This window comes from Triturus cristatus, chromosome 1_1, assembly GCF_964204655.1.
Source record: "Triturus cristatus chromosome 1_1, aTriCri1.1, whole genome shotgun sequence".
NCBI classification, from domain to species: Eukaryota; Metazoa; Chordata; class Amphibia; order Caudata; family Salamandridae; genus Triturus; species Triturus cristatus.
Window position 1 is genome coordinate 95183910 of NC_140579.1, and position 26772 is coordinate 95210681.

Genomic DNA, 26772 nt, shown 5'->3' on the forward strand with positions numbered 1-26772 from the left:
ATCACCAAGAAGGAAGGATACAGAAGTTCTGTAGAGTCCTCACTCCTGTTAGAGAGTTCTGCTCCTGTGCAGTGTCACTCGTATACAAGTAGAGGGTTGTGATCCTGAGATGTGTCACTAGTATACAGGTAGCAGGTTGTGCTCTTGTATGTGTCACTAGTATACAGGTAGTAGATTGTGCTGTCACTAGTAGAGAGGCAGAGGGTCGTACTCCTGTGTTGTGTCACTAGTATACGGGTAGAGGGTTGTGCTCCTCTACTGTGTCACTACTATATAGGTAGAGGAGTGTGCTCCTGTGCTGTGTCACAAATATATAGGTTGAGGATTGAGCTCCTGTATGTGTGACTAGTATACAGGTAGAGGTTTGTGCTCAGAGGTTTGTGCTCCTGTTCTGTGTCACTAGTATACATGTAGCAGGTTGTGCTCCTGTATGTGTCACTAATATACAGGTGGAATGTTGTGCTCCTATAGATGTCACTAGTAAACAGGTAGGGGATCGTGCTTCTGTGCTGTCACTAGTAGAGAGGCAGATGGTTGTTATTCTGTGCTGCCACTAGTATACAGTTAGAGGGTTGTACTTCTGTGTTATGACATTAGTATATAGGTAGAGGGTTGTGCTCCTCTACTGTGTCATTACTATATAGGTAGAGGAGTGTGCTCATGTGCTATGTCACAAATATATAGGTTGAGGATTGAGCACCTGTATGTGTGACTAGTATACAGGTAGAGGTTTGTGCTCAGAGAGGTTTGTGCTCCTGTTCTGTGTCACTAGTATACAGGTAGAGGATTGTGCTCTTGTGCTCCTCCTGTGTTGTGCCACTAGTATAAACAGAGGGTTGTGCTCCTGTGAAGTTTCACTTGTATTGAACAAGTTACTAACCTTCGGTAACGATGTATCTGTAAGAAACATTAGTTAGTTAGATTCCTCACCTTAGAATATCCCCAGGCGTCAGACTGGATCCGGAAGATTTTTCGTCAGCAATACCCCTTGCGCGTCGCTAGGCGTCGTCTGCAGCTCCGCGTCCGTCGTCGGCGTCGTGCGCCGGAATGACGTCGGAGTACTTAGACGCCGCCCTCGCGCGCTGACGTCAGTTCTTGTACATAGCTTTCCGCGCCAGGAACGCAGAGCCATGCAAAGACCGACACTGGTGCCAAAAATAAAATCTAGGGGCCTGAAAAGGATAACCTTAACCCTAGATGTCAGTTCGCAGAACGGGGAGGATGGGTGGGTCGGTGAGGAATCTAACTAACTAATGTTTCTTACAGATACATCGTTACCGAAGGTAAGTAACTTGTTCATCTGAAAGAAACACGTTAGTTAGATTCCTCACCTTAGAACAGATACCCAAGCAATACCATCCCCGGTGGTGGGTCTGCGAACCAAGATCACACCAGAAAGTCCTGGAGGACAGAACGGCCAAAGAAGCCATCCCTCCGGACTTGGCTGTCAAGGCAATAATGCCTGACAAACGTGTGTAGCGAAGCCCACGTCGCCGCCTGACAGATGTCCTGCAAAGGGACACCCCGTCCCAAAGCAGTAGTAGCCGCTGTGGCCCGAGTAGAATGGGCGCGCAGCCCAACAGGAGGGTCCTTTTTTGCCAAGGAATAACAAATTTTGATGCACAAAACGACCCACCGAGAGATGGTTCGTTTGTGCACAGCTTTCCCCTTCTTAGCACCCACGTATCCAACGAAAAGTTGGTCGTCCACCCGGAACTGCTTCGTGCGGTCCAGATAAAAGGAGAGCGCACGATTTGAGTCCAGACGGTGGAGCCTCTCTTCCTCTTTGGAAGGATGCGGAAAGAAGGTGGGCAAGGTGACAGACTGCCCAAGATGAAAGGGGGTCACCACTTTCGGAAGAAAGGAGGGACGAGGCCGAAGGACAACCTTGTCCGGATGAACAGAGAGAAAAGGAGGCTTGGAAGATAAAGCCTGGAGCTCACTCACCCGTCTAGCCGAGGTGATGGCTACCAGAAAAGCAGTCTTAAGCGTCAGCAGACGAAGAGGACAATTATGAAGAGGCTCAAAGGGAGCGCACATTAGAAATGTGAGAACAAGATTCAAGTCCCACTGAGGCATTACAAAAGGGACAGGAGGGAACGTGTGAGTAATGCCTTTTAGAAAGCGTGTAACTACAGGGGACTTGAAAAGAGAAGGCTGATCAGGAAGCCGCAAGAAGGCAGAGATGGCAGCAAGATAACCTTTCAAGGTGCCCAGGACAGAGCCCTGCTGGGCCAAAGAAAGAAGAAAGAGGAGAACCTCAGAAAGAGGGGCGGAAAGGGGATCCACAGCCTTTGCTGTGCACCATGCCACAAATTTGTTCCACTGGCAGGCGTATACCATCTTTGTGGAGGGACGCCTGGCTGCCAGAATGATATCACAGACTTCAGGAGGCAAGTCAAATGGCATCAACTGCCGCCGCTCAATCTCCACGCATGGAGGTGGAGGCTGGACAGGTTCGGGTGGAGGACCGTCCCCTGCTGCTGCGACAGAAGATCCTCCCGAAGGGGCAGACGCATCGGAGGATCAGTCAACATACTGAGTAGCTCGGGATACCAGTACCTTCGTGCCCAATCCGGAGCCACCAAGATGACTTGGGCCCGGTCGTGCCTGATCTTCTTCAGCACTCTGGGCAGAAGTGGTATAGGCGGAAAGGCGTACAACAAACCGCAACTCCACTCGTGACGAAAAGCGTCGCCGAGCGAGTGCCGCCTTGGAAATTCCAACGCGCAGAACTGCTGACATTGCGCGTCCTCTTCGGTGGCGAATAGATCTAACCAAGGCTCTCCCCACTGCTGAAAGAGACCTTGCGCCACTTCGGAGTTCAGACGCCATTCGTGATCCATCATGCACCGGCGGCTGAGTTTGTCTGCTCTGGCGTTCAGAGAGCCCGCCAGATGTTGAACCACTAGGGTGACGCCCTGGTGTTCCAGCCATGTCCAGAGGCGCAGAGCCTCCTGACAAAGGGTCCACGACCCCACCCCGCCCTGTTTGTTGCAATACCACATGGCGGTGGTGTTGTCCGTGAACACCTGCACGACACTTCCCCTCACAGAGGGAAGGAAGGCTTTCAGTGCAAGTCGGATCGCTCTCAACTCCAACAGGTTGATGTGGAGGCGAGACTCCGCCGGAGACCAGAGGCTTCTGATCTCCGCCTCTCCCATATGGCCACCCCAACCCAGGAGGGACGCATCCGTCACTACGACATGCTCCGGCTGGGGAAGGGAGAGGCTCTTGCCCGTGGCCCAATCGCGGTCCGTGAGCCACCACTGCAACTGCCGTGCAGTGCCCTCCGAGATCAAGACATGGTCGGACAGGTTGCCGTGATGCTGGGCCCACTGAAACTTCAGGTCCCACTGCAGAGCCCGCATGCGCCGCCTGGCGTGATGCACTAGCAGGATGCAGGAGGCCATCAGCCCCAGAAGCCGCAACACTAGCCTGACCGAAACCCAGGATAGCGGCCGAAAGATGGGAATCAGGGCCTGAATATCCCGGACCCGCTGTTCCGGCGGATAGACCCGGAACTGCGCCGAATCGAGAACCTCTCCGATGAAGAAGAGCTTCTGAGAGGGACTCAGGTGTGACTTCGGCACGTTGATGGAAAACCCCAGCAAATGCAGGAGATCCGCCGTAGTCTGGAGGTGGGAGACGACTGCCTGGGGCGAGCCCGCCTTCAACAACCAGTCGTCGAGATAGGGGAAGACTGGAACCCCTGATCTGCGCAGATGAGCTGCGACCACCGCCATCACCTTCGTGAACACCCGAGGGGCACTGGTGAGGCCGAAGGGGAGCACGGTAAACTGAAAGTGCTCCTGACCCACCGTGAACCGCAGGTAACGCCGGTGGGCCGGCAGGACGGGGATGTGGAAATATGCGTCCTGCAAGTCCAACGCTACCATCCAGTCTCCAGGGTCTAGGGCAGCTAGAACCTGAGCCAAAGTGAACATCTTGAACCTTTCCTTCCGGAGGAAGGCATTGACGTTCCGGAGGTCCAAGATAGGGCGTAGGCCCCCTTTGCCCTTCTTGGGAACCAGAAATTAGTGGGAATAACAACCACGACCTACTTCCGGGCACGGAACTCGCTCGACGGCCCCCTTGGCCAAGAGGGCCGAAACTTCCTCATGGAGAAGATTCAAATGATCCCCCGAGATACGGTGGTGCTGCGGTGGCATGGCTGGAGGGGACGTCTCGAAGGGGAGGGAGTAGCGCCTTCGGACGATTTGCAGCACCCACCTGTCCTATGTGATGGACCGCCAGTGGTGCAGGTGATGGCGAACTCTGCCGCCCACTGGCGTGGAATGGGCCTGAAAGCTCGGACTAGGAAGGCTTTGAGGCAGACGCTGCCGGGGTGGATGTGGGCTGACCACATCGTCCTCCAGAACCGCCTCAGCGGAAACCACGTCCGCGACCGCGCGCAGGTTGGTTCTGCGGCTGGTGGCTAGGCGGACGTGAGGAGGCACCCCTTCCTTGGCCATGAAAGGGGCGAAAGGCGGAAGTTTGCGACCGCGGGGCCGAGAGGCCCAAGGACTTGGCCGTAGCCCGGGAGCCCTTAAAGCGATTCAGCGCACGGTCTGCTTTCTCACCAAAAAGGCGAGTGCCATCAAAGGGCATGTCCATGAGAGTGCTCAGGACATCACCCGAAAAGGACGTGGACCGCAGCCAGACGTGACGTCTAAACGCCACCGTGGTAGAAATCGCCCTAGCCAGCGAGTCCGTAGTGTCAAGCTCACATCTGATAGCATGTCGCGCTGCATCCCTCCCATCGGCCAGAGCCTGGGTAAGTCGTGTCTGGACCTCCTCCGGACACAGGGGCAGCACGTCCTCCACCGTATCCCACAGAGAGTGGGAATAACGGTCCAAAAGACTGGCGGTGTTCAAGGACCGCAGGCCCAAACTAAGGGAGAACAGCTTTTTGCCAAACTGTTCCAGTCTCTCTTGGAATCCCGGTCCGGCGGAGCGGTCGGGAAGGAGGATTGGGAGGTAGAAGCCTGGATAACCAGGCTCTCGGGGGTGGGGTGTTGGGACAGAAAACTGGGGTCGCCCGGAGCAGGGTGGTGGCGCCAGGCGACATTCCTGTCCACAGGAGGAACTGTGGAGGGCTTGGACCAGGTGCCCTGCAGAACGTCAATGAGGGCCTCATTGAATTGCAGCAGAGGCTCAGTGGAGCTTGCTGCAGACTGAAGCACCTCAGTGAGGACGTTAGTCCTCACAGCCACGGCAGGCAGTTCGAGCCCAAGGGCTGCGGCCGCCTTGCGCAGCACCACAGAGAAAGCAGCACCCTCCTCCGAAGCCACAGTCGGAGGAGAGATGAATCCAGTGTCTGGAGAGGTATCCAGACCACTGGCCTCCCCCAGTTCATCTGCCCAGTCCGGTGACAGCTGAGCCTGAACGGCCATAGGGTCCTCGGACCCCTCCCATTCGCCCCCGTCATCCGAGTCCTGGTAAACAGGAGGAAGGTGCGGAGCCGGACGATAGACATAATGTGTCTCCAGCGGCACCGTACGCGGCGTCCATCGACGCCGTAACGGCGCCGGGTCCGGACCGGACGCGGAGCCGGCGTCGGAGGTGGAACCGGTGTCGACGCCGGCGGAGGAGGCATGACGAGGTCGACCGGCGTCGGCGGGGACTCGGGAACGGGTCCCTCGGGCACTTGCGGCGTCGAGGCCGGAGCCGTCGACGACACCGGGGCCTGAGCCGCCGGCAGGCAAGGTTGCCCAGTTGGGTCCGTGGGGCCCGAAGGCGCGCCAGCGGGCGTCGACGGCGGAGCCAGGTTCCTCATGGCCGAGAGGAAGGCACTGACTTCCGCCGGCGTCGCGTCAGTCCCAGGGACCGGCGGGTATGGGGACTTGCGCGGCGCCTGCGGCGCCGCTGGAGCCGCGGGGGTGGAACCACCCTGACCCTCGGCCGAGTCGCGCGACCGGCGAGGACAGTCCGAAGAGCGGTGTCGCCTCTTGGACTTCTTGGAGTGCTTCGACTTACCCGAAGACTTGGAGCCAGACGATCGATGATGACGTCGGAGCCGAGTGGCGAATCTCGAGAAGCTTACGGGACCGCTCTCGTCTAGCCTTCGAGGTCAGGGCCTTGCAGTCCGAACACGACTCCGCGTCGTGGTCGAGGCCCAAACAGTAAAGGCACCGGCGGTGATGGTCCGTAACCGACATCAAGCGGCTGCAGTCAGCACAGGCTTTAAAACCAGGCATCCTACTGGCACCGGAGTCGAGACAAGATCAAAAAGGATCAAAAAACTTAGTCAAAAAAGACTAAAAGGGGTAGCTCTCCCGGATCTGCGCTTACTGGCGCGGAAAAAAGAAGAACTGACGTCAGCGCGCGAGGGCGGCGTCTAAGTACTCCGACGACGTCATTCCGGCGCACAACGCCGACGACGGACGCGGAGCCGCAGACGACGCCTAGCGACGCGCAAGGGGTATTGCTGACGAAAAATCTTCCGGATCTTCCGGATCCAGTCTGACGCCTGGGGATATTCTAAGGTGAGGAATCTAACTAACGTGTTTCTTTCAGATAAGGTAGACAGTTGTGCTCCTGAGCGGTGTCACTAGTATACAGTTAAAGCATTGCACTTCAGTGCGGTCACTGTCTGCATACTAGTGGCACACCACAGGAGCACAGCCCACTACCTGTACAGTATAGACACAGCACAGCAACACACCAACCAACCTGTATCCTAGTGACACAGCACAGCACCACAGCCCTCTACCTGTATACTATTGGCACATCACAGGAATACAACGCGCTATCTGTATGATAGCGACTCAGCACAGGAGCACAACCCTCCACTTGCATACTAGTGACACAGCACAAGGGCACAACCATCTACCTGCATACTAGTGACACACAGAGAAGAACAACCCTCCCACCTGTATACTAGTGACACAGTACAGAAGTGCAACCCTTTACCTGCATACTAGTGACATAGCACAGGAGCGCAACTCCCCACCTATATACTAGTGACACAGCACAGGAGAGCAACCCTCCATCTGCATACTGGTGACATCACAGGAGCCCAACCTTCTACCTGTATACTAATGGCCCATCACAGAAGCACAGCCATATGCCTGTATACTAGTGGCACACCACTGAAGCTCAGCCCTCCACCAGCATACTAGTGAAACAACCCAGGTGCACAACCCTCTACCTGTATACTAGTGACACCACAGAAGCACAACCCTCCACCTGTTTACTAGTGACAGATACAGGAGCGCAGCCCTCTATCTGTAAACCAGTAACACTGCACAGAACCACACCCCTCTACCTCTCTATCAGCAACACTGCACAACCTTCTACCTGTAAACCAGTGACACTGCACAGAACCACAACCCTCTACATCAGGAGGGAATATTGGATTAATGTTTGCACCCCCTGCGCCCATTCTCGCTGGATTTCTATAATGCAAACAGTGCATACTTTCCCCCTTTGTCGCACCCCCTGAAATGCCATCTCGCATCCCCTGGGGTGCAGGTAACCCAGATTTGTAACCCCTGCTCTACCCGTATATTAGTTAGAGCAGGAGATCAACCTTCACCTGCATACTAGTGACAGCGCAGGAGAAGAACCCTCTACTTGTATACTAGTGACAGCGCAGGAGAAGAACTCTCTACTTGTATACTAGTGGCACAGCCCAAGAGCACAAACCCATACCTGTATACTAGTGACAGCACAGGAAAAGAACCCTCTACTTGATACAAGTGACAGAGCACAACCCCCTATTAGTATATTAGTGACACAGAACAGGAGCGCAACCCTCTACCTGTAGATCAGTGACACATGCAGGACACAACCCTCTACCATTATAATAGTGACAAAGCACAGAAGCACATTCCTCTACCTATATACTAGTGACAACAAAAAGAACAGTCTACCTGTATACTAGTGGCCCACCAAAGGAGAACAACGATCTTCTTGCTTACTACTGACACAGCAGGAATCTCTCCTGCAAGGTTTGATTCCCCATTGCCTCAAGATAGGTCAAGTCACCCTTATCCCAAAAAAGCCAAATGCAGAGTTGATGGGCACTAACAAATTCAGACCTATCTCCAACATCACGACTTTAGCCAAACGTCTTCAGAAATGCGTACACACACAACTATGTAATCACATCGAACAAATCCAACTCCTCGACCAATATCAATCAGGCTTCAGATCTGGACACAGTACTAAAACTTCCCTGACACACAGTGGAGGACGCATTGAGACTACTGGACCAAAATGAAATTTGCCTTCTTATACTCCTTAATCTTTTCACGGCGTTCGACACAGTCAAACATGACACCTTGATTGATCATCTTGAAAAACGGATGGGGTTATCAGGCCCAGTCTTAAACTGGTTCGCATCGTTCCTGCATAATAGAACTCAGAGAATCAAAGTCCACCACTCCCTTTCTAACAGTACCCCGGGCTCAATAGGAGTGCCTCAAGGATCGGCATTATCACCCACGCTCTTCAACCTGTTCATGGAACCGCTCACCGAAATTCTGAACCTCTCGAACATACACTACCACATGCACACAGATGATATTCAACTGTACATGAACATTTCAATACCTGATGACATCAAAACTCTTAACTCAGCCCTTGTGCAAAACTCAGCACTGGTTAACCCACAAGCGTCTTGTGTCCCGAACGGGAGAGTAGTGCGCTCTACAAAACCCCGATTGATTGATCACCTTATGTTAAACACTATCAAAACCAAATTCCTCCCGATTTCCCCACACAATCATCCTACACCCAATCCAGGACTGGCTCAAATAACTAACGGCCCTCAGTTGCCCTCCACATGCTCTGGACTCCACTAAATCATTGAGCATTACTCTGGACAAACACCTGAATATGCAAGACCACATCAGTGCAACAACTAGAGGAGCTAATCACCAACTCCACACGTTAAGGAAAATCAAACCCTTCATACCTCCTAACGACATGAAGCTTGCAGTCCAAACCCTAGTTATCTCCCGTTTAGACTACAGGATTGCAATCCTAGCTGGACTTCCCAAATCTAGACTGGTCCCTTTAAAAGGCTACTTTGAACTCTGCTGACAGATTCATCACGGGCTCAAGAAAACGTGAGCACATCACACCAGACATATTCAACTCAATTGGCTCCACTTTGAAGCAAGGATTTGTCTCAAGATATCCTGCTTAACACACAAATCACTTCATTACACTCCAGTTTACCTGGCAAAAATTTCTTGAACTATCCGGCTTGAATCGAACCCTTAAAAGTTCTCACAACCTACTGCTGAATCTCAAAAATTCAACACGAAAAAAATAAAAAAATAAAAATAATATTATAACGACCCCTCGATTGCCACATTCTAAGAAGTCAAAGGGTCGCTCCTGACCAGTCACTGTAAAGATAGTCCTGAAGTCACTGAGTTACTGTTGCTTTTTCTAATGCCCAATGATTATTTTGTAAAATGTTGTTACTTAATTTTGTCTGATTTGTTCTTTCTGGTATTACTACTCCCCTGACTACCTACATGTTTTAATGTACTACCTTTACTTATTCATCCCGCATACTTTATGTACAGCGCTCTGATACCCTTTCGGGTCATGTTTGTGCTTTATAAAACCTTTCAAATAAATAAAAAGAAAAAAGAAAATAAATAACCCTCTACTTGTATACTAGTATACAAGTAGAGGGTTGTGCTCCTGTGCTATGTCACTAGTATACCAGTAGAGAGTTGTGCTCCTGTGCTGTGACACTTGTTAAAGGTAGAGGGTTGTGCTTGTGTGCTATGTCACTAGTATAACCAGTAGAGGGTTGTGTTCCTGTGATGTGTCACTAGTATACATGTGGAGGGTTGTGCTGCTGTGCCACTAGTATACAGGTAGAGGGTTGTGCTCCCGTGCTGTGCCACTGGTATACAGGTAGAGGGTTGTGCTCCCGTGCTGTGCCACTGGTATACAGGTAGAGGGTTGTGCTCCCGTGCTGTGCCACTGGTATACAGGTAGAGGGTTGTGCTCCCGTGCTGTGCCACTAGTATACAGGTAGAGGGTTGTGCTATTGTGCTGCATCACTAGTATACAGGTAGAGGGTTGTGCTCCTGTGATGTGTCACTAGTATACAGGTAGAGGAATGTGGCACAGCACAGGAGCACAACCTTCTACCTTTAACAAGTGGCACAGCACAGGAACACTTGTTGAATGTAGAGGGTTGTGCTCCTGTGCAGTGCCACTAGTCTACAGGTAGAGGGTTGTGCTCCTGTGCTGTGTCTCTTCTATACAGGTGGAGGGTTGTGCTCCTGTGCTGTGCCACTAGTATACAGGTAGAGGGGTTGTGCTCCTGTGCTGTGCCACTAGTATACAGTTAAGAGGGCAGTGCTCCTGTGATGTGTCACTCATATACTGGTAGAGGGTTGTGCTCCTCTAATGTGTGACCATTTCTTATAGTGATGTGTTTGTGTAGTATGTCACCAGTCCTGAGAGAGGGTTACACTTATCTCTTTACTTGGTAGAGGGTTGTGGCCTTGTGTGGTGGCACCAGTCCTAATAACAAATGTGTTCATTTGTTGTGTGAAACTGTAATGGTAAAGCCCCCTAAAGCCCAAGTGGGACTGAGGTTTATATATTTTTATCATATTGTAATTTTGTATTTGCAACATATGGGAGAAACCTTTAGCTGCCTGGCGGATGCAAAATTGGGAAGTTCAGTCAAAGGCTCTGGAGAAGAGCCAGGTCTGCCGTGGTTTCATAAATGAAAACAAGTGAGGAATGTCTTTTGTGCTCAGTAGTGACCAAAAGACGGCGTGCAGGAGAGTGGACTGCTAGTGCCAATAATGTATTCTTAATTACATTTCTAGAGAAACAAGCATCAGCCATGGTCTCTTGGCTAACAGCACATTGGCATTCATTACCTTAGCGATATTTAAAGTCATACCCCATGGCAAATCTAATACGCAGCTTCTTAACTACATTTGGAATATCATTGGCATATATGTTGCATATAGAATTGTAACAACAAGTAATTATAATTACATTTATATAGCACTTACTACCCGATGACGCATTGAAGCACTTTCACCAGGCAGCAAACTGCCCGGGAACCCAAGGCCAGTGGGTAGTTCAGTGTTAGTTATTGTATGTTATAGGAACTAGTCATGTGCACTAAAGTAAACCACTCCATGCATTTACTCTAGTCTCTCTGTGGTTCACTGAACTAACAAGAGTTAAGAGAGATCATTAGTGGAGCTGTGCAGGTATGTAAGTTTATGTGATTAACGTGAAAAACCTATAGTTCATCACCACCGTGATTATGTAAATTGTTTTGATTTTCATATATTGCAGGAACCTGTAGATCGCCAAAGTTAATGGAAAGTCCTCTTTTGAGATTGGGCTGATCAATGTTGCTTTTCAAAAGGGACGGCAGGGGTTGTGAAAGATACGCTTCACTGATTGGCTATGAAAGGGGTTTCCTTACATCATTCCTAATTTGAATTTATAGTCCGCCATGTTGTTAACACAGTGTGTTTCTACCCTCTGTGGACCTCTGTAGGGGTCTTCATCAGGACAGGGATCCTACTTTTGGGGACCTGTTAACTATGTGAAACATCTGCCCTCAGCGTCGCAGACCTTGATTGTGCTGTTGCCCTGGCATAGGGCATAGGTTACCCAATCAATGTACTGTATGATAGGGCATGTCTCCAGAATGGTAGACATGTGTGTACCCCTACACTGAGTGCCTGACTGCATGTGAAACTGATCTGAGGTAATCATGCTAATCTAATGTGTGCACAAAGGCCTAGTCCTACCCCTGATAACGCAAAGTTCAGAAGCTGTTGTGTGACCCGGAGGACAGAGTGTACCCTCATAACTGATATGGCACGATTTTCCATATCCCGAGTTACTCACCTAAAGTGGTGCGGGGCAGCGTACCAAGTTCTCTGATTCATTCGTTGTGACCAGACTTTTTTTCTGTGTCAGATGAGAGTGAAGTCTACTGTACAGTTCTGCTTTGGTGCAAATACCAGGCCCTTGCGCTAACGTCTGTGTGCATGGCCAGTGCACGTAGGTGCTGTGGCTGTGTAGCACATGTGTGGTAATAAGACTCTTTCTGGTGGGGGTTTGAGTTCTGGCATAGTGGGGTCCATTGCAGAAGGCTCCTGTTTTAGCACGGCACAAGATGGAGGATGGATACAGCTTCCCCTAAAGGAAGTATACAGACTGAATTCCTGCAGCCGGATGGTGAAGACCCAGACACTAAAGTGAGTGAGTATGTAGACATGGCAACCCGGCGAAATTCAGTTAAATCCTTATTAGAAGAGGGTTGCTATTTAGTCCTTTCTAAGCACGGCCCTTTAGTAGATGGTAGGATTGACGGGTGACCGCAGTTTCTGTCAGGAGACGAAGATTCTGGGCACGTCCTGCCCTTTTGTCTGTCCCTCATCACTGCTTCAGGAAGGCTGGTGACAGCCAGGTGGAGAGAGATCCCACACTTCCTTATGCCCCTCTTTTGGACATTGCAGCCTCCTGCGAGTGTCATCACCTTGTGCAAAGGCTGTGTCTGAGAGACATACAGAAAATGTCAAGAGAAAAAAAAAAACTAGTTTCAAAGCCTTAGAGAGCAGATCTGTACCCTCCCTGTAAAAGGAGTATAATAAAAGTCAGACTCAACACCCCCCCACAACACACACACACACACACACACACACACTTTTGTTCAAATTCCAAAGTCTTCTTGACCAAGGAATGCTACATAGTACTTGAAGGACTGCTGTGTGCTCGTGGATGGGGTCTGTCTCCCAGACAGTCTCCCAGAGGTGAGGGACATAACATGAAGTCTGAACAGCTTGATAGGAGATCTGAAGTGCCTAGCACCTAGAAGCCAGCCTGGTGAGAAAGGGAAAGAGTGTCAGGCACTACAGCCTGCCAGGGAGAGAAACCCAGTATATTTCCAGCATGGGAAACACCCAGAAAAAGCCGACTGCCATTCGGAAAGCAGCCATCTGTATTGTGTGGGGTCTTTCAGTCTCCCTGAGCAGTTCCCATTATAAACTGTGCCAAAAAATTCAAGGGAGAACTGTCCCAAAATGAACCGTCATCAACGTTGACGTGAAAGCTCTGATCTGACCTGGCAGGCCGCAACTATCAATGACAGCCATTCACTGAAGAACCAACCCTGAGGTGGCAACTGCCATGACCGGGTACTTATATACAACTGGCCTGGGGGGCCACACCTTTCAAAGACGAGCGTTGCCGTGCAGGCTCTGCTGAACTGATTATCGTCAGCAGTCCTTGACCTCAGTGAAGCTGCTGCTAAAGGAACGGGTATATCATGCATGCCCGCCAATGCCATCAAAGCCATAATGCCAAAGAGGCAGAGAGAAATCTGCACTCATGTTGCAGGGATTCTGCTCATACACAGAACTATGCGCAGGAAACCAGGACCTCAGTGAATTGTGGTGTACCAAACACTCACCTCAGAACCCAGAACCCCTTATCCGACCAGCATCAGTGTCCCATTCGTTATCCGTATTATCACGGAGGTCCCAATGAATAGACAACCCAGAACAAGCGACTTAGGGTACTCTCAGGAATGGTGGAAATCAGAAATACCTGTTCGTAATTATTCTCATATCAGTCCACAACCAGAGTAAACAAAGACACGGTAAAGTTTAAAGAGTTTATTTTATAAACCTCGTGTCCTAAGATGCAGTACTTTGGCTAACACAAGCAGACAAATGATTAATATAAAAACCATCAGCATTGTTACAATACCATAGAAAATAAAGGGAGAAATCATGTTATAAATGACAGTGGGTTACAACCACCTTCCCTTCACTAATAAGCTAAAATTATTAGACTAATAAAAGGTCTCTAGGCTTGAATGGGGAACCCCATACCGTAAAGATCAGCTTAGTGAAATCACATCACAGGATCAGATGAAGTCTTCTCTCAAGAAAGCTCTTCTTCAGAATGTGTGTTAAACATGCAGCCTGCAATATTAAAAGCCCTTGTCTTTCAGGTATTTGCAGCTGCGTGTGTTATGGCTAAATAGTGGGCCGATCAACCTGGACTCAAAAACATGCATTGTCTTGCGACCCAGACTGTTTCTTAACACAAGGTCGCAGCTCACTGCTAGGGATGTGAACAATAGACGTTCTCATGCGAAGAAAAAGGCGAGCAAGCAGTTTTCAAACAATAACATGTAACTGCAGCATCTCTACCTCCATGAGAAGCCTTTGACTGCTCGATCTCGCTGCAGTAGGACAGACCCATGGACACCAGAAGCAAACAACCTCAACCGCCACGATTGGGGATCACTCACTAATCTCCAACCTCATTATCACCACCACCCTCCACCCCCACACACAGTCTGACTGCGCAAAAACCCTGAGCCTGGTGCACAGAGCGGTGATCTGGTGCAGAGTGTTTTACAGTAATGAACGGGCACTCGGCTGTCAGCACTATCAGGGGGTACAGCGACAAGTGAGGTAACAACCACTACAGAATAAAGAGTGCACATTATGAAAAACACTTCACGGAAATTGGGAGAGAGTTTATCAAATACCATGAAATGTTTGTGGAAATGACACCTTCTTTAAACTTTATCATCATCACTGACACACACCTGATGAACTCTGAAATATCAAAACGTGGTGTCCGAGTGATGATAAATGTGCATTATTGCTGATATGTTACAGGACAGTTCTTCCTTCCAGTCTGAGCCAGGACCATGTGTCCTAGTTCGCCCTTCCTTCCAGTCTGAGCCAGGACCATGTGTCCTAGTTCGCCCTTCCTTCCAGTCTGAGTCAGGGCCATGTGTCCTAGTTCGCCCTTCCTTCCAGTCTGAGCCAGGACCATGTGTCCTAGTTCGCCTTTCTTTACAGTCTGAGTCAGGGCCATGTGTCCTAGCTCTCCTGGGAGTTACGTCCAGATGTGCCCCTGTTGCGTTACAGGACAACTCTTTCTGCTAGTCTGAGCCAGGACCATGTGTCGTAGTTCGCCCTTCCTTCCAGTCTGAGTCAGGGCCATGTGTCCTAGTTCTCCTGTGGAGTTACATTCAACTATGCCCCATTTTTGTAACAGCAGTTTAATGCAGGCATAAAATAGGACACAAACTGTGGCCGATTTATGAGATCCCTGCAAAAAAACCTTGCAATGAGGATTGAGCTGAACAGAGAATGTCCGAGAACAGAGGCTAAAGCTGTGTTGTGCCAAGTTGTTTTCAGATTTAGAAATGTATATCTCCCGAAGAAGGGAAGGGACATGTTGCGAAACATGTCAAAATTAAAGGGCATCTGATTTGAAACTAATGAACAAGTCGGAGGTTAAAATGAGCTATTAAAATTGCTTTGCTTTTAAACAGAAGATAATTACATGGAGTGTGTGCACTCTACGAGCCTGAAGAAGACCATGCCTTCAGTTTCTCTGTACCCATGGGTATGCCATGGGGTAGGATATACCATTCATATGACTCGATCAAAAGTCCCCTGCTCCACATCTAAGAAAGAAACTCAAACACAATATTGGAGCTTCTGTTTCCCATTTAATATTTAGATCAATGGTTCTTCACCTTTTGTGGACCCCCAGTAAATCATTACTGAAATCAGGAACACCCGCTGAGTTATTATTGGAATCTGGGGGCCTCTGGCTGAAGCAATTACGAAGATTTTAATCGTAAAACTACACAAAATTTGAGAAACAAGCATTTCATTAAACAAATACACAATGTGCTTGTTTATGTACATACACACACTTTATTAATATATATTTTCTAAAATTTCGTGGACCCCCCTCAGTAGGTGTAGAAGACCCCAAAAGGTTCCCGGAGAACAGGTTAAGAACCACTGATCTAGATGAACGCTATTAAATATTCTACGCGTCAATGATGTATATGCAATGTAGTGGCATGATTACATTGCTAACACCCTGGTTTAGTAAGGGCCTTAAACCAAGAGTGCTCAGTCCGAAGGGTTGATATATAACTCCAGATCCATACAACACAACCCCACTGAAGTACACAATCACACAGCGGCACATATGTATGTGCATAGAGATACAAATGATTGCACAAAATCAGATTATTTCCAGTGCATGCACAAACTCAGAGGCACCCTTCATACAGAAGCACACAGTGTGCGCACACACACACACACAAATGCTTGTACAGACTCTTTCTTCAGTCCACACATACACAAACACACAGAGGCGCCCACTCATACAGATGCGCACAATGTGCACACTCACACACAAATGCTTGTACAGACTCTTCAGTCCATGGATAAACAAACTCACAAACACTCACACTCATAAATCCACGCATTGCTGTGCACTCACACACATATAAAGATGTTTGTACAAACTCCCAGGTGAACATCTCCAGACAGTGCATACTCAAACACACAGATGCACACTTTCCAGACACCCATCCATACACATACTCACACACAGATGCATATTTATATAATCTCACAGATAAATATATCCAGACCCAGGGATACACAACTCACAGAGGCACACCCTCATACAGCTGCACACATTTATTTGCACACTCAAATACCACCAGACCGTGTGATATATGAACTCACAGACATTCACATATGGAAGAACAAACTCACCGCCAATAAATTCAGACTAAAGCATTCACATCCCTGAAACACACATGCGCGCACGCACACACGCATCGGCGTATTCTGATGCTCAAAATGCATACATACAAAGACACACACAAACACTTAATCATACCCACAAAAATACACAACTAATGAGATGCACAGGAATGGATGCACACCTGAAGATAACTCCAGAACCTTCCATCAAAGCACACATACTGTAACACATAAGTGTGAACATGCCCGCACACTCACATAGACTCACAGGTATAAACTCACTGCCAGATAATGCCACACATGTAAATACATACATTAATACACATTGCGTAAGTATGTAACTATTACCTTAGGGTAAGCTGAGTAATTTTTATTTTTGTTTGTTCTAAGACACACCCTTGGCTGATTTCAGGCCAAATGACCAACAGCATTGACTCTGGTCAGTATATTTACCTAGTGTGTATCACAACCTAGTATGTAGGGTGTCTCACTGGCTTCTGTGCATCTTTAACTTTAAGAGGTACACACAAAGACATGGGCAAATATAAATACAGACACACAGATACACAGCACTCACTCTGATGGTTTTATATTGTTTCTCTTCCTTGACTTTATACCCCAGAATATATTCCTCCTCTTTCTTCAGAAGACGCAGCCACTCTTGAAGTTTTACCTGCAGAGATGAAATTGCAAGAAATAAGTGTAGATCAGTAGTGTGCGGTCTTTCTTACAAGAAATATCATTACAGTACCAAACATACCTGCCCAGACTGTACCAGCCACACATACAGTCTGGATATGTACAACTTGTACATACAATCTGTAAGTACCAGCCTCAAGTATCACAAACAAGGACACAGACAAGAGTGTCACCTATTTGCACCTTTTCAGATCTGGAAGGACCTAGGGCCAGAACTCCTGCTCCAGGTAAAGTACCGGCCATGTGGCCCCTGCAATTGACAAAGGGCCCATTCTCGCCGGTAAAACCGCATGGGGGAGGGCGCCATTAAACCAAATACGATGCTGCCAAGCAGATATTGGTATTTCTTGTGTCCTATATGGTGTATAGTTTGCTGGCATGGCAGTGTAAGAATGAAACGAATTATCGTCTTCACTCACCGCCGGAAGAGTCACCCAAGAGTAGAACAACTCATAAGGATAAGACGCGTCGGCACCTACCACAAAGATTACTTCCATACCAGTGTCTGGCACCCCATACTGCGTCAAATGACGTCGCAGAGGTGTACGACTGTGCGCTGCTATATCTACCGCCATAAGGACAAACTACACTTAGTTTAATCAGTAGCACAAGGGTTCAGAAACCTTTTTAATGCTCAAGCTTGAAGGAACCTAGTACGATAGTAATAGGTAGGTCTGAATCCGTCACTCCTGTTATCCGGAAACAAGAGTGAGGGTGCCGTGGACTAATACAAGCACTACTAAAGCGTTTCAAATCAATAGACCAAACGTTAGGTGCGCCATGTTGCAGGGATTCTGCTCATACACAGAACTATGCGCAGGAAACCAGGACCTCAGTGAATTGTGGTGTACCAGAAACTCGCCTCAGGACCCAGAACCCCGTCTTCGGCTAGCATCAGTGTCCCATTCGTTATCCGTATTAGCACGGAGGTCCCAATGTATAGACAACCCAGAACAAGCGACTTAGATCACTCTCAGGAATGGTGGGAATCGGAAATACCTGTTCGTTATTATTCTCATATCAGTCCACAACAAGAGTAAACAAAGACACGATAAAAATAAAGAGTTTATTCTATAAACCACGTGTCCTAAGATGCAGTACTTTGGCTAATACAAGCAGGCAAATGATTAATATCAAAACCATCAGCATTGTTACAATACCATAGAAAATAAAGGGAGAAATCATATTATAAATGACAGTGGGTTACAGCCACCTTCCCTTTGCTAATAAGCTAATATTATTAGACTATTAAAAGGTCTCTAGGCTTGAATGGGGAACCCCATACCTCAAAGATCAGCTTAGTGAAATCACATCACAGGAGCAGATGAAGTCTTCTCGCAGGAAGGCTCTTCTTCGGAATGTGTGCTAAACATGCTGCCTGTAATATTAAAAGCACTCGACTTTCAGGTATTCGCAGCTGCATGTGTGTTATGGCTAAATAGTGAGTCGATCAACCTGAAGTGGAAAACATGCATTGTCTAGCGACCCAGACTGTTTCTGTTACACTGTGTACAGACCAAGGTCGCAGCTCACGGCTAGGTATGTTAACAGCAGACGGTTCTCATGTGAAGAAAAACGCGAGCAAGCAGTTTTTCCAACAATAACATGTAACTGTAGTGTCGTGTCCAAAGCTGCAAAAGCGGCAAGATGGCATTCTGACATCTAACATAGTTATGCTAACTTAGCAATGTATGTACGTATTAGGGTACTCTTCACTACACTAGCTTCATCACTGGCACTTACTCCTACTTGATAAAGACATTAGTATTTTACACCTAAACCCACAATAATAATACCTAGATGGGAAACTACTTAAAAAAAATAAACTTTGTCCTAGTGATATTTTCAAAGCACTAAGTGAAAGTATCTATAACCCCAGCCCAGAATAAACTGGTGAACACTCACGTTGCCATATGACCAGGGGTATTAAAAACACACACACACTCCTGGATACACCCCCTGGCATATATGGCTCACTAAGCAATTGAGCAAGACACAGTACATCAATACCCTGGAGAGCCCTGATTGGGAGAGCACCTCGACAGAGCCATACTATATTAAACTCAGCCAATAGTGCACGACTGGCCTAGGAGGGCGTCCGAAGACACTCAACCTGCCCTGAGCTATACACCCCGGAATAGTCCCTGACCCACCACCCGCTTTACTCAATCACAGCTGACAGGCAGGCCCTCAATAGAATAAGAGGGGGGGGGGTGAGATAACTAAGTTGGGAGATTGGTTTCCCCGGTGGCGCCTATATAGACAGTCACCGTCGGCAGACAGATACAACCTACACTTGTGGAAACATTTGACTACATACGAATGCACGTCATCTGTGAAGCACACTACTCATCCTTTCCGCAGGAACCAAGAGCTTGCAAAGCTCTCGTTACTCTGAATGCTGCAATCCATCGCTCCCTTGACCAGTAAATTTTACGTTACTACACAGAGAGACGCCCCATTGATTACCGCTAAAGCGAAATGGTAAACACCCCTGGCCACACAATTACTGAGCAAAAATGGCTCTATTGCTTCAAACAAGCTGACAAATGGTCGACTAAGACTACTTAACTTAAACTTTTTGCATCAAGCCTATAGCACACGATTTAAACAAGCCACATATGGTGTAGCGGCTGTAACCAACTGCATACGTTGCTAAATGCAGACTTCCTGCACCTCGCCTGGCACTGTCCCCAAATTGCACCATTTGGGTGCAGATCGTGTGTCTGCAAAACTGCCCTTTCAGGATACCCCAAGCGACTACCTGCAACACTCAGGAGATTTGTCTCGCTCGCACAGCTGCTGGCGAAACTTAGTGCAACATCATTGACCTAAGCAACGTGGGTGGGAGCTGAACCCCTAGCCCGTCGGACCACACGGCTCACTGACTGAGGAGTCTGATGGCCCGATACCACGGGCAGGATCTGGTTTGAGCGTGAACTTGTCAAGCAGTAAAATTGAGCCAGGCCAGAGTCAAACCAGACCTATTACTGGAGGGGCACAAAGTAAAGTTGCCACACTAAATCTAACCACAGCTAAAGCTTTTTACTAGAAAATCAACATCAGTGAGGTAACCATCAGAAGCAAAGCCCTCTCCAAGGCCGTCAAACATTGAACCAACACTCTGCCAGAACCTAGAGTCTCTGCATTAGTCGACAAATTAAATGACATCAACCTCTTCTCCACCAAATCAGACCGAACATTATCATTTCACGCCCCGCACTTCCAACATCTCCCATTTCTTCACCACCAAATGGAACTCCTACAATTGATTCATGCATGGGGATCTATGGAATATTTCTAGGTAAACTCCTTTCCTTCATCCATCATCAACCTGCTCAAAGTATCAAAGGAGAGCTCCTTCCACCACACCATCATCATCTCCCTCATTCAAGGAAAACTCTAAGGACAGGTCATATCTTTCCCTTGCTAAAGAAACCATCCCTGGAACCAGCTGACCTCAACTTCTGCCCTATTACCCACCTTCAAGGAGCACATCAGAAAGAATAATATGTCACAGGAGGACCAATCTGTCTCCATACCAGACTGCACACAGACAGCCACACTCCAAGTAGTAGATCATGCCCTCCTTCCCAATGACAAGAACACCCCTGGCTTGCTTCATACTGGTCTCATGTTTGGAGGCACCTACGATAGTATAGTACAGTTCGGATTACTCCTTTGGCCCACCTTGCTCTTCTCCATGATTTTTGAGACCTCACTGGCACGATCTATAACGACTGCAGATGGCTAGCCATGCCACTTGCAACAGCCAAACTCTGCACATTACGCCACTGGAGGCAGTCCTCCCGCCCCCGTCGACTGAATGCCTCCTTAAACTGTATCGCATAGCGCTATATGAGAAAATCACTTATACTATGAATGACCAATTCCAAATCTATGGGGCGGTCTCAACCCCTTTCATGACTGCAGTGTTAGAATCTCTTGCTCTCACCCCACACCAACGCAAGACACACTGACCGATGAACGAAGCCCCTGCGTGAGACACACTGACCGATGAACGAAGCCCCTATCATACTGAACCAGATGGCACTTGCTGGCTCACTGACACTGTATGCGCCACTGCAGGCTTCCCAACACACAGGCCCTCTTTTCTTCCAACCTCTCAATTTTGCCACACCCTCCCACTACCCCTTATGCCCAACAGTGCCTCCCCACAGCATAGGAGAGTATACGCACTGCAACCAGTTTACCCTCACACCGAGGACGTGATCATAACTTGTCATCTTCTGGCTATCGTAGGCGCCTGTACACTTACCCTGTACCACATATACGTACCGTGTTCCCTAAGCTAGTCCCATTTTAATACTTGATGTACCCTCCTTTTTCTCACCCTTTGTTTCCTTCCTCTTTATTCTGTATCGTAATGGGAGGCACTGCATGCCACTTGTGGCATTCTCGTGCCTACCCATGGCATGTTCTTGTAAACTTTAAAGGTTTCAAAAAAACACAATCATCTAGCTGTGATCAACATCCTGGAAAAAATGCATGTGATTTTCAGGCAATATCTTGAAATCGTGACATCCTACCTCACCAACTGGTGCAAGTTCATGTATATAGGTCCCGCAAGATCACAGAAATGCCCTGTCTGCTGCAGAGTACCCCAGGGCTCCATCCTTTATCCCATCATCTTCAAGCTATATAAGGGATTTCTTTGATCCATTCTTTCGGACAGCAGCATCAAGATCCCTCAATATACAGATATTCAATGCTACCTAAATATATCCTCACCCAACGTCATACAGAGAATCAAGTCTTGCCCTCAACTTATACACAGTTTTGCTTGTAAACTAAAGCACTGAAGCAAAACACCACATAGACTGAATTATTCTTTAAGTCCAACAGCTCAAAACAATCCCATTTTCATGATTGGCTCTCCAGCGTAAACCAGACTTTTACCCCACCTTCGACACAGGCCTCTTATTCAAGGAACACATTGCAAACATAACCAAGAAAGCTGGGTTTCTAGTCTATCTTGAAGAAAGGGAAGTCGGAAGATGACTTCAGAACAATCTTACAGGTCCTCTTCCATTTGGATGGAGGCAAAGCTCTGCTCAACTGTCTCCCCAATACCACTCGGCACCTATTAAAGGAAGCACACACGAAGCGACACAGCTCATCAAGGTCTTGACGAAATTGAATCATATCATCTCCATATTAAAAGACCTACACTGGCTCCTTCTTCCAGCCCAGATCCTCTTCAAGACCAACTGCATCAGTTATAAAGAGCTCAACAAGAAGACGCCAGCTTATCTGGCAAAGAAACAAACTCCAAGTATAGGGAACAAGGTTAGACCAGGAGGCTTATACAGGAACTAAGACCGAGAATAGACAACAAGTGAGCAGGAGGCAGATCTATACAGGGTCTGCCACAGAGAACAGACAACAAGAGATCAGGAGGCAGATATATACAGAGTCTGTCACAGAGAACAGACAGCGAGAGATCAGGAGGCAGATATATACAGGGTCTGCCACACAGAACTGACAACAAGAGAGCAGGAGCCAGATCTATACAGGGTCTGCCACACAGAACAGACAGCAAGAGAGCTCGAGCTAACCCACACATGGTCAGGGGTGAGAAGGGGTAAAGGGAGATAAGGGTTATTTTTAGGGTTCAGGGACTGGTAACGAAAGGGAGGTAAAGAGTTTTTATGGTTCAGGAGCAGGTAGCGGTAAAGGAGGGAATGGTTGAGGGGCTGGTAGAGGTAAAGCAGGCAATGGCTGAGGGGCTCGTAGAGGTAAGGGGGGGGGGGGGGATTTGCTGCCCCCGGTGAGCTGGGTGTAGAATCTGTACCATAACCGTATGACTGTGTGCTACACCCTGCATTGCTGCACCTCTTCACCCAAGGCTCTTCTGCTCATGTACTACACACTGCACTGCAATACTGAATCCCTCGAGTATAGCTTGACATCACAAAAACACACACACACACACACACACATCCCTTCTGATCTTCTGCAGCCATCTGTGTACCGCAAGGTATATGCCTGTGGTCTCAGCACTGAAACACATGGTGTGCTCTTTTGCACATTCCTATATAGGTCTCACAGAGTGCAGGCCTCGTAAAATCATAGAAGGTTTACTAGACCTGCAAGTCTAATTAATTGAATAATCTACTTGACCTAACTGTAATGTACTGAACCCCTTAACTGATCTCAAATTGTGTGGTTCTAGGCAAATATTTTGTCTAATGTAGCCACCTTTTTCTTCATTATCACACGAAAGAGCACCTTCAAATATGCTGTACAAAAAAAACTATTTTTATTAACTAGACTAGACGTTTGTTCAATTACAATAAGAATCAAGCCCACATAGAGGGTACACATGATCCCTGGCTTGTTTCTTAGTTCACAAATGGCACTATTTCACAGGTCATGTTTAAAAGACTCACTCTTCATAAATATATTACTGAAGCCTGATGTGGTACCGCATTTACAGACAGCACATTTTCCATTGAAATGGCCACACACTTTCCCACTAACATGTAGTTTTACTGATAAAACTATATAGCGCATAAACAATGTATGGAAATGCTCCATTACATACAGATAATGGCATTACTCCTGGCCCTACTCCCTTGCCTTTCTTCTTAACAAGTGAGGCCCTCTGCCTCCCCCCCCGACCCACCCCCAGCCAATAAACACCGCCCACCACCTGCTGTACGTAAACAACCTGAGCCTAGAACTCAGCTGGACCGCACCGGGATAGCAGGAGGTCATAGAAGGAAGGCAAGGGAGCACAACTAGGAGTAATGCCATTATCAGTACGTTTTGGACGCATTACCTCCCATCCCTCTCTCGCCTTCCTTCTTAACACGTGAGGAAATAGCAAGCAAAAACAGAGACTGACAACCGAGTGAAGAAGAACACCATTTGAATAACGTGCCCAAATCACAATACAAACACTCATAAAGGACTAGACCCTGTGGCCCTGGACATTATCCAAACGTTCCAGACCAGCAATGCGATAGTGGCAGACAAAAGGGGAAGACCAAGTCGCTGCCCTACAGATTTCCACTACAGAGGTACCCTATAATTCAGCCAAAGTAGCCGCCATACTGCCTGTACAACGCCCCTGCACCCCCACAGGAGATCTACCTCTTTCACCTTGTAAACCAAAAGAATCCAACGACTCAAAGTAGCTTTGGACGTTTTCTCACCCTTCTCAACCGGACCAAAGTTCAGAAACAAAGCGTCCCCCTTCGGGAAGGACTCCACAACATGTAAATACCACAACAAAGTCCGCCGCACATCCGAACAGTGCAAACGACAGTCCTCAGCCGAGTAAGGATTAGGGCAAAACTCAGGCAAAATCACCTCCTGACTGAGATGAAAAAGCAGAATTAAACTTACGGACAAAGGACTGAACCAGTACCAGCACCACCCAGTCCGAAAAGATCTTGCAGAACGGATGCTTACAGGACGAGGCCCCCAACTCTCCCAACCTTCTAGCCGAAGTAATGGCGACCAAGAAACAAGCCTTGCAAGCCAAAAGCTTCAACGCCAGCCCCTCAAGGGGCTTAAAAGGAGGACCCGAGAGAACATCCAAGACCAACTGCAAATTCCAACAGGGAAAGGAATGAACAGGCCCCATCGTCCTGCAGATTACGCCAGGATGCCTGAATGGCCACCCACTGCACCCGCAGGGAAGCAACCGACAAACCCAACTGGTCCCCATCTTGCAGGAACTGCATAACCAAAAAGAGGTCAGCCTCAATAGGATCAACCTCCTTAGAAGCACACCAGGCTGAAAAAGCTCTCCAAAGCCTAGTATAAGATAAGACTAGAGGATCGCCGAGTAGCCTGCAACGTCACAGCCAAATGTTCAGGTACCCCCACACCAACTAAGCCCCGCTGTTCGACCGCCATGCTGTCAAGTGCAACTTCCTTAAGGTGCCCAGGGAAAGACCTGGAAAAATCATTGGTGACAGGACCAAAGGCTAAGCCCACTCCAGGTCACAACTAAACAAGCCTAGGAGAGGAAACCAATTTGCGCAAGGCCACCTGAACAAGAAAGGCCTGGACCAGCTGAAACGGAGGGAAAGCATAAAGGAGGTCCTGAGGCTAAGGACAAGTCCAGCCGTTGACTCCTCATGCCAGGGGACACCGACCCAGAGAAAAAAAAAAAAACGCTCCACTTTGGCATTACCCGGGGCCGAAAACAGGTCCACCACAAGGAGGCCCCAACAAACCACCATCTTGCTGAACAAACTGGGAAACCGGGAGAAATCCTTGGACGATGGAATGTCCCTGCTCAACAGTCAGGCACGAACATTATCCACACCTGAATGTATAGAGCAGACAGCCCCAGAACCCAGTCCTGAGCCCACAGGAAAATGCCGCTATATGACTTCCCCACCAGATTGTCCGTCCCAACCACCACCATCTGACCCCGCAGAGAATCCTGAAAATGGAGTAGAGGGAGCCAAATTGCTCGTAACTCCCTCCAGTTCGAAGACCTTCGGGAGTCCAGCAGAGACCAGCATCCTTTAACTTGCCAAACTGGACAGGCTGGCATCTGAAGTTACCACAAGTGGAGCTGGGGGCGACAACGAGATCCCGGACAGAAGCTGATGCTGGCAGAGCCACCAGGAGAGTTCCTCCCGGATCCGGTCCGTCATCTGCAGTGGAGCCAACAGATTCTGGGCCCCTGGAGATCAAACCGTCACAACGCAGTTGGCCAGGCGAAGAAGGTTAAACCGGTACCAGGGCACACGAAACACCAGAAGCCAAATGCCCCTGCATCCTCAACCACTCAGCTGCCGCAGTAGCTTCCTGGGACAAACGCCAAATCCTGTGCCTGCAAGGAGAGCAGGTGCCTTGCAGACAGAGTAACACGGCAGTCCAGTGTCTGAAAACGAGCCCCGATAAAGACCATGCCCTGAATGGGGGGCCAAAGAAGATTGTTCCCAGTTCACCAAAATCCTGTCTCCCTGAAGAACCACCAAGACCCTTTCGACCTGAGCGAGCAACAGAGGCTCCTCCGCTGCATACAGCAAAATATTGACCAAATAGGGATGAACGAACACACCTTCCGCATGAAGGATAGTCCTGAGCGGCACCAGCACCTTCGTAAAGACCCTTGGAGAGGACTTGAGGCCGAAGGGAAGACCACAAAACTGAAAATGGGCTCCTCCTACCACGTACCTCAGAAATCGCTGAGATGAGGCCGTGAAGATAAACGTCCTCAGGATTGCAAGGACGCCAAAAATTCTCCTAGCCTGACCAGTGGGATAAATCGCTTAAATGGTCAACATTCAGAAGTGAACAGCTCAAACCCAGGAGTTGACCCACTTCAGATCCAGAACGGGCCAAAATTCTCCCGAGACCTTCTGTACTAAGAACAAATGGGAGTAGGCCCCTGTGCTGACTTTCCACACCCTGCAAATGGTCCGTTTGGCACGCAAATTCCTGACCCTCCAACAGTGCCAACCTCCACAGACAGGCAGTCGGAACAGGAGTCAGCCATCCACCCATATCTGAGGGA

The 26772-nt window shown here is 48.5% G+C and overlaps 1 protein-coding gene across 1 annotated transcript in view; it reads right to left on the bottom strand.

Moving 5' to 3' along the window:
- LOC146869600 (E3 ubiquitin-protein ligase TRIM39-like) overlaps window positions 1-26772 on the bottom strand; it is a 100418-nt gene that overhangs the window by 50109 nt on the left and 23537 nt on the right. Inside the window, exon 2 of the mRNA XM_085608304.1 lies at window positions 17143-17238. Within this exon, the coding sequence (XP_085464430.1) occupies window positions 17143-17238 (96 nt within the window). The remainder of the gene's footprint in view (window positions 1-17142; window positions 17239-26772) is intronic.